This window comes from Trichosurus vulpecula, chromosome 4 (genome assembly GCF_011100635.1).
Source record: "Trichosurus vulpecula isolate mTriVul1 chromosome 4, mTriVul1.pri, whole genome shotgun sequence".
Lineage (NCBI taxonomy): Eukaryota > Metazoa > Chordata > Mammalia > Diprotodontia > Phalangeridae > Trichosurus > Trichosurus vulpecula.
The window spans coordinates 108,837,417-108,849,385 of record NC_050576.1 but is presented as its reverse complement, the minus strand read 5'-3'; the positions used below and the strand labels follow the sequence as shown (position 1 = coordinate 108,849,385).

Sequence of the window (11,969 nt, the reverse complement as noted above, 5' to 3'; positions counted from 1 at the left end):
AACAAAAGTGTCCTATCAAACCACAGTACTCAGCTGTAGGGACTTGAGAATAGGACTACTCCATGATCATGAGCCATGGGAGGGAATAAATAATCAGCTTATTACATGATGAAGGAAAGAGCCATTCTGACTAGCTCGGTGATTGTTATGGAGGGCTGAATCCCCCACTGAGGGATGAAGCCAGAGGTGGTCATTTTTTCTTCTTATTTAGTCCTTTCCATCCATCTCAGGAGGATGTCCAGCTCTCCCAGGGCCTTGACCACAGCCTTCTGACCATCTAGCTAAAAGAAACCAGAAAATCTCTGGTGAATACCAAATGATAATGACAATAACATTTCTAGAGTACTTCAAATATTGAATCTGAGAGGACAGAGAAGGGATTTCATTAGTGATATCATTGCTATGGAGATAGAATGTAAGCTCCTGGAGGGTAGGAAGTGCTTCCTTCTCATCTTTGCAGCCATAGCATATAGCATAGTGCTTGTCACACATTAGGCACTTAATGTTTGCTGATAGATTGACTGGAAACTAGATGATGCAGTGGATAGAGTATAGGGCCTGGAGTCAGGAAGATCCAAGTTCAAATCTAGCCTTTGTGTGACCCTTGGCAAGTCACTTAATCTCTTCTGCCTCAGTTTCCTCAACTTTAAAAAAAGGGGGAAGTATTAGCACTTACCTCATGGGATTGTGAAGATCAAACGAGATATTTGCAAAGCTTAGCACAGCACTTAGCACACAGAAGACACTTAATAAATGCTCATTTCCTTTCCTTAATTTATATTCCTAAAGAGCTGCCTGAGACAATTAGAGGTAAAGTGACTCGCCCAGGGTCACACAACCAGTAGGGAGGTATGTGACTTGCCAATGGTCAAAGGATTGTGGATTTAGAACTGGAAGGGGTCTCAAGGTTCATCTCATCCAACTCCCTTGTTTTACAGGTAAGAGCACACATCTAGTAAGTATCAGATAGAGATCTGAAGCCAGATGTCCTGTTTCCAAGCCCATCACTCTTGCCATTACATCACTTCATCAGCAGTTACATCGGGTAGAAGCAACCTCTGAGCTCCTCCTCTCCAAGTCTTCCTTCTCCTCCTCTTCCTAGGTAGGTCTGATGGAAACCATGAGCAATGCATTCTGTTTTGAGCCTCCTTGTGGAAGCTTTGCAAACAGTCTGATCTCAATAGATAAGACACTTTGGGTTGTTTTTAAGATGAGGGTGAGGCTGTGGGATGGGGACTGGGGGGAGGGATTACATCTAGTTTCAGCAGCTAGACTGGGAGCTGTCCATATCGCTGTGGTCATTTTGATGGTAGCCCTCTCCTCTTTCCAACTTGAAGACAAGGAAAGCGATAGGCTCTGGCACAGCTTAGACAGGTAAGGCCTTGCTTACAGGGGAGGGAAGAGAAATCATCACCTCTGGAGACCCCTTGAGGCTCCAGGACCATAGGATTCTATAGAAGTGAAACTGTGAGCCATTGTGTGAACTTAGCCCAGGAAAGAAATCCAACCTCACCAATGCCAACTAGGTATTTTACCTCCTCGAAGTGACTCAGAATGTGGGTGTATTTCTCCTTTGCTTCCTCCCCACAGTGGCACATCATATGGTCATGCTGTAAGGAATACAAACAGGCATATATTTCATTAGAGAATGCTGCCAGAAATGGCATGGGTGAGCATTATTCTTGCTTCCCCTGCACTGTCAACCTCCAACCACAAAGGTACTTTCTTCCTCATGACAAATCCTTTCAGAATTTCTCCTTTCTGACTCTCCAGAACCCATGGGGTGGGGAATAGGGGAGAGAAGGATGAATAATCTGCAAAGTGCCAGCCTAGAGACTCAGCTCTTTGTTTTTCTGAAGACAGTAGGCTCAGCTCACCTCCCAGTCCCCTGTTGGTCTTCCTGTCCTATTCTCCCACCACAAGCCAGATCTTCCTATATGACCAAATCCTATTCAGACTTTGGTCCATTTCCCGTGACTTAGCTATGTGATACCTTTGTGATACCAAAGCAGTCAAGGAGACTGCTGAATGCTTGCTTTGGATATAGACTGCATTAATATATGATGCTGTGTACCACCTTGATGAAGGAGTATGAGTAAATTCTTAGAAATCAAGAAACCTGAGTTACTGCCCTGACTTCCCCTGCTACCTAACAGCGGCCTGGGAGGTGAGCTGAGCCCATTTTCTTCAGAAAAAGAAACTAAAGAGCTGAGTCTCTAGGCTGGCACTTTGCTGCTTCGGTTTCTCCATCTGTGAAATGAAAGTTGGTAGAGAAGGGATCCAGGTTCATTTAGGCTTCATTTAGGTTCATTTACCAAGATGGATTCTGATATCCTGAGACCTTTACTCACACAGAGCCGAAGCTCCTTCTTGATTCCAAGAAAGGAATTGGCGATGCTGCTGACCTTCCGGCGAATGTGGTGATTGGATGTCTGGTAGTTTTTGAACACTCTGTCTAGGTAGAACCTCAATAAATGGCGGAAAAAGCAACACCTCTCTGTGGGCTGGAGGAGAAAAATGAAGGGTTGGGGTTAGATATAGGAGGATCAACTGGATGGCTTGGGATCTTGGAATTCCTGAAATTCTGCACCCCACTTTTTTTACCCAGAGCCCCTCTGTGCCAGGCCCATACCTTTATGTCTTGTAAAGCCTCTGAGCTCTTCAAGATTCTGTTGTCCAAGTTTTTGTCTTCAGCTTGCTACACAAAAGGGAAATGAAGAAGAGTTTGTGTTAATGGCTCCACCTAGAGGCACGTAGGGCAAACCCATTCAGTCCTTCATCTTCTACCTCCCACCTCCCCAGGACCAAGGTCAAAGATGTCCTTTCCAAAAACTAGAATGAACTTCTTCCCACCCTCATGTCCCCAAGCTCTTGTGTCTCTGTATACAAACTCCAAGAGACGAATCCACTGGGAGTATGCGACTAGCAGGGAGTGCACAGGAGGGACTCAGACACCAGCAAAAGTGGAATCCCGCCCCCCCATACACACACAAGCCCCTACATACCACATAGCCTTTTATCTCGAAAAATTCATTCCTTATTTCCTGAAAGTTCATGGACAGGACACAGCTTCCCAAGTGGAGTCTTTTTAGTCCCAAAGAGGGCCACACAAATAGTGAAAACACGGTCGAGAAAAGACATAGGGAGAAAAAAGGGCCTTTCATTTTGGGGCAAGGATCTGGGGTTGACTTGGATGAAGAATTTTGCTGTAAAAAAAGAAAGTATATCTCAATTGATTCTCTTCTGTCAGGTCCTTGGAAAGCTTTCCCCGTTGCCGATTCACTGAGACTTCAAGTCTTTAAATGAATGACCTATCTGGTCCTCGTATATCACTAGAACAAACCCAGGGTTTTCTGTATGGAGAAACGGGTCCAGGGCCTAATCAGAGACCTTCTTCTGCTGTTTGGTGGCTGTCAGAATGGGCCCGGTGAAGCCACGGGTACCTTTATGCTCCCTACCATCCCTGCCACATCGTCATTACCAAGCAGCAGACATAGGTAGAATGTGTCATTTCAGGGAAAATGTCAAAACTTGCTCAGGGAAAATGACGCATATTTCCTTCCTCTCTAGAATGCCAATCTAGTTATCTGCTCTGGTCCCCCATGAACCTGCCAGGGAACTGTGGAATGCCAAAGGAGTTTCACCTCATGCTGTGGAGACAACCCCTGAATCCGTCTGGGTGGAGCAACTAGACAGAGAAGCCTTAACTCCCTCAAGCATTTGTTTGACATCACATTGGTTATTTGAGGATAATACTTTCATTTTATTGCCTTAGGGAAAATAGAAACTTACTGATGATGTAACCAACCTCACAGCCAAGTAAAGATAAAGCTAATGGGCTGTGAACCTAATTATACCCATGAATCCACTCCCTTGCCAGACTTTTTTCTTGAAGTGTTAGGTTGTAACCAATGTCTTCATAAAAGGAGCAGTTATCAGGCCTGAACCCCAAATCACTCTGGCTCTCATAGATCGGCCATTAATAGGTCCCAGGCTAAGCCCTACTTCGTCACTGTTTGGGCTCAGATTGGATCAGAATGAATGTAAATAGCAATTGTTTCTGTTTTGGCCAGAAACCCAGAGTGTCTTCCCCTCCCAGATCAATTTTTTTTAAAGAGGCCATTCTTTGCCTTGTTTCTTATTGAGCCTTATAGACCTCAGCTTGAAAAGGCCAAGGCCCCCCACTGCATCCTGAGCCATCTCCAGTTGTTCTGATCTATAGCAGGCCACTGGACCCAGATGGATCTGCTGGAAAAAAGTGAGGGTGACAAGTTTGCACAGCTCCCCCTCATTTATATCCAGTTCACTTGCATGTCATGACCTCCCCTCCCTGATGTCATGATCGAGAACAAAGGACAAACAACAAGCAGTTATCAGGCAGTCTGAAGGAGAAGCTAAGAGTCCATTATTCGCTTGTTTGTTTGTTTTAATACAATGCAACAGTGCCTACTCTGTGTAGGGCACCATGCACTAGGGAGGAACACAGTTTAGAGAAAATCTCATTCTTGCCCTCACATTGTAGTAAATGGATAAGACACGTGCATAGATAACTATAATATACAATTTGGGCTCCATAATCAGATAAATAATGGGGAAATGAGCCATCTCAAAAACTGGAAAGTACATCTAGATAGTTCTCTCCTCCTTTAGTAATGGGTAGCTAGGTGGTGCAGTGGATAGAGTGCTGGGCTTAAAGGTGGGAAGACTCATTTTCCTGAATTCAAATATGACCTCAGACACTTACCAGCTGTGTGACCCTGGGCAAGTCACTTAACCCTGTTTGCCTCAGTTTCCTCATCTGTAAAATTAGCTGAAGAAGGAAATGGCCAACCACTCCAGTATCTTCACCAAGAAAACCCCAAATCAAGTCACAAAGAATAAAACATGACTGAAATGACTGAACAACTACAACATTATTTTTTAAAAAAGGATGACTCTGCTTTACCTTAGCATGCAGAACGGGCTATGGTCAAAGCTATAGAGAGGTAAATTGGGGCTTAATGTAAGGAAAAACTCTCTAAAAATTAGGACTTTACAAAAGTTAGTTGGGCTGCCTCAGAGGTCATAGGTTTGCCCCTCCCTGGAGGTCTTCAAGTGAAGGCCTAACAGACACTATTATCATCAGTGGTAAGAACTCGTACATCAACCATTATGGCTATTTTGTATGCCAGTACGTATGCCAATTAATGAGATGAAATTTAAGAGGGGTAAATGTCAAATCTTATACTTGGGCTCAAAAAATCAGTTTCACAAGCACAAGACAGGGAAGGTATGGCTAGATGGCAGTTAATCTGAAAAATGTTTGGGAATTTAGTGGGTGTAAGCTTAACACAAGTTAACACGTGGTACAGCAGCCACAAAAGCTAATGCAATCCTAGGCTAAATGAAGATCGTCATACTGTCTGGGTTTAGAGGAATGATAGTCCCTCTGCATCCTGCTCTGGTCAGGCCACAACTGGAGTATTTGTGTCTGTCAGCAGCTGATAAGCATTTATTAAACACTATGCTAAGGGCTGGTTCCGTTCTGGTATGACATTTCAGAAAGGATATTGATGTGGAAGCATATTTAAAACCTCTTATTTCCTCTTCTTAAGTGCATTTTCTTCTGGAGTATCCTCAACTCTAAGTATCCTCAACTCCTTCATGCTGTCTTCAGATGACTTGGTCTCCCACACTCTCATCATTTTGATCATTATCTGTCTAGACCAACTATAGTTTGTCAACATCCTTCCTAAATAAGAATATTATTTCTTAATATTTCTCCGGCCTAAAACCCTTTATATATCTTTCTCTTTAGGAAATAGGGCAAAACAAAGGCTAAGGCCTTTCTTAGGGAAAATAGATTAATGGTGAGAACCAACCTTAACTGTTGTTAACTAGGATCATTGCCTCCCTCCCCATTGGAAGTGATGGGTGCCATGACCCAGGTAAAAGCAATGGCCTCTTTTGCATTCAAGCTTGAGATCTGGATCACAGAAAGGACCACTCTGCAATCCTTAAGAGGAGTAGTTCAGGAAGGAACTTCGTGGTGAATATTCTGAAATGTTAACCTCGAACTGTATCCTATAAATATTGACCCCAATCATCTCAGAGTAGAAAATCACCTGAGAGGGTATGGGAGACTGTGCTAGCTTGGACATCTCTTTCCCCAAGCTTAGTCATAGACATAGCTGAATCATTTAAATGGTTTCAGAAAGCAAAGCTACACGTATCCTGGGGTCATCTCAGAGACCCAGTCTCCCTTAAAGTCAACCACAGAGACTCAGGTATCCATAGGCACCAGTCATCCCTGAGGTCTCCCATAGCAACCTGGGCATCTTTGTGGTCACTCATAGAGACCAGCTATTCCTGATGTCACCTCAAGGACACAGAACCTTTATGGTCATCCAAGCACCGCTGAGGTCAGTCACAAGCCTCGGCTTTCTCTGACATCACCTCAAGGACTTAGATACCCTTGAGGTTATTTACAGGGACCCTGCTCCTTCTTCCCTTTAGGTCACTCACAGGAACTCAGTGAGTTTTGAGGTTACACACAGGTACTCAGCAGCCTATGAGATCATCTGCAGAGGCCCAGTCCTCCATAAAGGCTCAGCTGCCTCTCTAAGATAATCAAAGGCATGCAAACCCTCCTGAAGTCACTCACAGGGACTAGGTACCCTTGAAGTTACCCACAAGGACCTAGACACTCTTAAGATTAGCCAGAGGGACTCAGCTGACCCTGAGGTCACCTTGTAGCATTGTTACTTGTATATACACCTTTTCCCCTTTTTAGATGTCTAACTCTTTGATTTCGTTGGTATGGGTACTCTTTCCACCAAGGCAGATCACAACCCCTCTGTTACTGGACAGATGGTCTTTGAGTTCTTGAAGAATATATCACCCTGTAGCTGATGGACCTCTCAGGTGATTCCAGTATTATTGTCTATTATGGTTATCTATGTAAATGTTCCATCCCTCCAGCCTCCAAGTCACTTCCCAGCTACCATTTCCAAATCATGCCACCAAGTGTGCAGCCCCTCCATTTCCCGTTTTTCTTTATATGCCTTGCTCCATTAGAATGGAAGCTGCTTGAGGGCAGGAACTCTTTTTCTTATATTTTTATATATAAGAATATTATAATATTATAATATATTTCTTATATTTTTATAGTCATCCCTTAGCATAATGCATGGCATTTAATAAATGCTCTATCTATCCATCTCTATCTCTGTCTCCTGCTCCCCCTCTCTCCAAGAGTCCAGGCACCATTTTATCTAAAATTTTATCTCACCCAGCATTTAGCAAAATGTTCCGCACACATTATTGTTCACCCATTTTTCAGTTGTGTGTGACTCTTCGTGATCCCATTTGGGGTTTCCTTGGCAAAGATACTTCAGTATTTTACCATGTCCTTCTCCAGCTCATTTTACAGGAAGAAACTGAGGCAAATGAGGTTAAGTGACTTGCCCAGGGTCACACAGCTAGTAAGTGTCTGAGGCTGGATTTGAACTCAGGAAGATGGGTCTTCCTGATTCCAGGTTCAGTGCTTTATCCATTGTGCCACCTAGCTGCTCCTCTGAACAAGTATATGGGTAATAATATTGGGTATTGGGTATTGGGTATTGGGTAATAATGGGTAATAAATATTTATTGAATCAGTGTTGAATTGAATGAATAAATATTAATTGAACTTCTACAGTGTCCCTTGCATAAAGAATATCTATCAGGAAATTCCAATCAACTTATATTTTTTAACAACCTGATGTATGCTCAGTGAGAGGAAGAAAAAGGGCACATATTTATTAAGCACCTACTGTGTGCCAAGCACTCTGCTAAGTCCTCTATAAATATTATCTCATTTGATCCTCATAAGAATCCTAGGAAGTGATGGCTATTATGGTCCTAATTTTACAGTTAAAAAAATAGGCAGACCAGGGTTAAGCAACTTGCCCAGGGTCACACAGCTAGTAGGTGTCAAAGGCTGGATTTGAGCTCAGGTCTTCCAAAGTCCTGGCTTAGCATTCTATCCATAGCACCACCTAGCTGCCTCCAAAGCATTGCTTTGTATCACTTGTGTATAATTCAGTGTCATACTTGGTCCTAGAGTGTGGTGGGAGATTGCAAAGCAGCAAGGGGAGGGAGAGGACAGAGTGAGTACACAAAGTAATGTAAGACATGGTCCCTACTCTCCAAAATGTCAACATCTGAGTGACTATTTCTGTTGCCCACTCCTTAGATTTCTTGTCACCAACCAACAAGCATTCATCAGACACCTACTATGTACATGGCATTGTCCTACATGCTAGAGATACAAAGATAAGAATTAAATAGTCCTTGCCCTCAAGGAGCTTACATTCTATAGGAAGAGACAATGTGGATATAATAAAAAGTGTACTGACTCAGTACAAAAGTTGGAGGATCTTATTCAAAATTCTATTTCTGCTGCTTCCTATAAATGGGACTCCAGCCATCTGGGATGATTTGGCCTCTCAGCTGTTCTGCCAGAGAAATGGTGGCCATCTATCCATTCAGTATTTATTAAGCACCTGCTTTGTGCTAGGCACTGGAATGTAGAAACCAAAAAGAAACTGGTCTGATTAATCCAAACCCTGAATGATTAAATCAGCACTGGGAAATACAGAGCCGATGAGTTCTGTATTTCCCCTTTTAGAGTGGTTGTTTAGTCCTTTTTCAGTCATATCCAATTCTTTGTGACCCCTTTTGGGGTTTTCTTGGCAAAGATACTAGAATGGTTTGCCATTTCCTTTTCCAGCTCATTTTACAGATGGGAAAACTGAGGGAAATAGAGTTAAGTGACTTGCCCAGGGTCATACAACTAGTGCGTGCCTGAGGCTGGATTTGAATTCAGGTTTTCATGACTCCAGGCCTGGCGCTCTATCCATTGTGCCACCTAGCTTCCCCCCCTTCTAGCGTGAGTGCCTTCATCTTCTGTACCAAAAGGGAGCTGACCTGACTGTCATTTCTCCAAGGCAGTAACTTGTACCTATCCATATGTCATTGCCATAAAACTGAGCAATCCTTACTGGCTGATTCAGTTGGTAAACCTATGGTAACAGGTAGTAAACAAGACTTTGACCTTGTTAGAACGGGCTCTGTACCCACAGGCTTTCAGGAAGATCCCCAAGTGGTGAAGAAAGAGAAGACAGTGAGACAAGGAGTGGGGTGTCCTACCTTGACTTTGGAGTGCTAACTCTGTCTCCCCGGAGTGGTATTTGTCTCCAGCTAATCAGGCTCCCGCTTATAAGCAGGTAAAATGAAGGAAGTGAGCACCAGACATGTAAGGGCTGGAACTCCCTCGGAATTTCTCCATTACTAGGGCATTTCCTCAATTCCTAAAGCAGGTGCAACTGTGGGATTTTTAGGCTGAGATCCTGGAGAGAATAAACGCCCGAGGGACTCTCAGGGGATGTGGTTTAACCGTTTCCAGCCTCTACCTCTTCCTAGCCCCACCTTAGTGCCTCCTAGAATGGGAAATGGGGACAGGAATACTACCTATGAGACTGAGAATGGGAAAACCTTTGAGTCTTGGCTTTGCAACTTATGAGGTATGTAACCTCAAACAAGGGACTTGTCCTCTGTGGGCTGATTTCCTCATCTATAAACTGAGGCCATTGGACTCGAGGGGAGGTCACCCACCTTTTTTTGGTGCCCAGACTTCTTCACTTCAGTAAACCATCTTGTATTCTTTATTCAAGATGAAGAGAAATAAATTTTAGAGCTTACCATGCAAATGCACACTAGAGAGGAACAGGGCTGATTCTCTGATCTCATCGGTATAGGAAACTCCCTGGTAAGGAAATTTGTTTTTACCATTGCATGTTCTCAGCCGATTTCTCTGGAGGACTGAGATGCTAAGTAACCCCTGTGCTAAATAATCATCTACCATATTCAGGAATTATATGAACCACTTAAAAACAGTAACTCATTTGATCCCCACAACAACCCTGAGGGGAGGGGAGGGGTTATTGTTATCCCCATTTTACAGCTGAAGAAACTGAGGCAGGAAGGCATTAGGGGACTTGGCCTGGGTCACCTCAGACAGAGGACAGACTTAAATCAAGGCTGGCTGACTATCCACTAAGCCACATTCCCTCTAATACATAAGAAATAAAATTGTTTAATTTCAAGAGGATAATATATTCCCAGTGTCCCTTTGACCAGTTTCTGTATCCCCTGGAGATACATGGTTGGGAAACTCTAGATTACGAGGCTTAAAAGGTCCCTGCTAATCCTAACATTTAGTGATCCAATCATTGAATTTCTAAAGAAAGCTCATGTGTTCATCTTGTCCATCCTTCTGCTCTCACCTCTCCCTTACTGTGCTCATGAACCTCCTCCTCCAACCAGGGACCGCAGGTTCCCCACCTCTGATTTGTCCTAACTACCCTCACTGCCCTCTAAACACATCATGGTCATTCCCCCAAACAGAATATTCTTCTTCATCCAACCTTCAAGACTACTTCTAGGGGTAGCACAGAGGATAGAGAACTGGCCCTGAAGTCAGGAGGACCTGAGTTCAAATCTGGTTGTGTGACCCTGGCAAGTCACTTAACTCTGATTGCCTCCATAAACCCAACAAACAAAAGACTCAGTTCTAGTTCTAACTCATCAGTGACGCAGTGAAGTCAGAAGACCTGTGTTCAGATTCAAAATCTGACACATCTATGACCTTGGATAAGTCATTTAACTTCCAATGGACTCGGGAAGACCTGAGTTCAAATCTATCCTCACTTACTAGCTGTGTGACCTGGGACAAATCGCTGAACCTCTGACTGCCTCAGTTTCTTCAACTGCAAAATGGGGATCATACTTGCTTCTACCTCCCAGGATGTTGTAAGGATAAAAAGAGATAATATCTATCAAGTGCTTGGAATATAGTAGGCGCTTAATAAATGCTTGTTCCTTTCCATTCCAGCTGTATTATCTATGGTCCTCCATGAGGTCTGCCTTCCTTCCTTGCTTGCTTACCCACTCAGTCTGTGATTACTTCCCCTTCTTCTGACCTCCGTCCATATTGCACGTTTGGAGGCTTGGTCAGATTATTGTGTAATATCGCTCCCTGAGAGGTTTGTATGCTGTTATCTTTCTCTCTAATGAGATCGTAAGCTTCCCCAAGTCATGGACCTGTCTTCTATTTATTTTTGTCTCCCTCAAAATGGCTTAAATATTTGCATAGAGAATATAAATTGAACGTGTGACTTCATTGGTGAAAGAAGCTCCCCGAAAAGAGCGCTGCCTCTATCAATGTAGGTCAGCCATTTCTGTGCTTAGGACACAGAGAGGTTAAGTGATTTGCCCACCATCACAGAGCTGGTATATGTCAAAAGCAAGACTTGAACCCAAGTCTTCCTATTCCTGTCCTTTATGCCCTCCATCATGTGCTTCTCAAGGATTCTAGAAAAATTGTTCAAACTGAATTGAATTCAGCTGCCTCTGAGGAGCATGGAATTCATGCTATGCTAGAGCAGCAGTTTACAAAATCATAGAACATTAAAGCTAGAAGAAAGTAGATGGCCGTCTAGTCCAGGGGTGGGGGCCACATGTGGCCCTCTAGGTCCTCAAGTATGGTCCTTTGACTGAATCCAAACTCACCACAACAACAAAAACAAACACAAGAGCAGAACCACGATTCAAACCCAAGTCTTTTGATTCCAAACACAAGTTCAGTGATCTTTCATTTACATAAGGGAAAGATGGTCAGCCACTTTAAAAACATCTAGCTAGGCTCTCACTGGCTTGGCTCCTCCCTTGGATGGTACAAGTTGTAACCCTTCTACATCTTGTTACTCAGCTGCATTGGCTCCATCCGACACTGGTGCTTTGTTGGTGCAGATGTGAATCAGTTCCACCATTTTGGAAAGCAATCTGGGTTTATGCAAAAAAAGTCACTAAAATATCCATAACCCTTGACCCAGAAATACTACTAGTAAGCTCAGTGGACCCCAAGGAGTGATTGATAAGAAGAAAGC

General features: G+C 43.5%; 1 protein-coding gene across 1 annotated transcript; it reads right to left on the bottom strand.

Annotated features, from left to right (window-relative positions):
- Nucleotides 1–203: 203 nt before the first annotated feature.
- IL20 (interleukin 20) lies at nt 204–3,200 on the bottom strand. The gene is made up of 5 exons (XM_036753344.1): nt 3,006–3,200; nt 2,633–2,698; nt 2,352–2,504; nt 1,536–1,610; nt 204–281 (listed from the first exon to the last, which is right to left on the bottom strand). The coding sequence occupies exons 1-5, from the start codon at nt 3,162–3,164 to the stop codon at nt 204–206; spliced, it is 531 nt and encodes a 176-aa protein (XP_036609239.1). The 5' UTR covers nt 3,165–3,200.
- Between the last annotated feature and the right edge of the window lie 8,769 nt (nt 3,201–11,969).

What these genes read in the sequence shown, in the direction of transcription:
- IL20 (XM_036753344.1), bottom strand. Translation starts at nt 3,164, where the DNA reads ATGAAAGGCCCTTTTTTCTCCCTATGTCTTTTCTCGACCGTGTTTTCA. An exon ending in AGAAGGAGCTTCGGCTCTGT is followed by an intron (nt 1,611 to 2,351) that starts GTGAGTAAAGGT and finishes TATTCCTTACAG; the next exon opens with CATGACCATATGATGTGCCA. An exon ending in TTCTGAGTCACTTCGAGGAG is followed by an intron (nt 282 to 1,535) that starts GTAAAATACCTA and finishes GGTTTCTTTTAG; the next exon opens with CTAGATGGTCAGAAGGCTGT.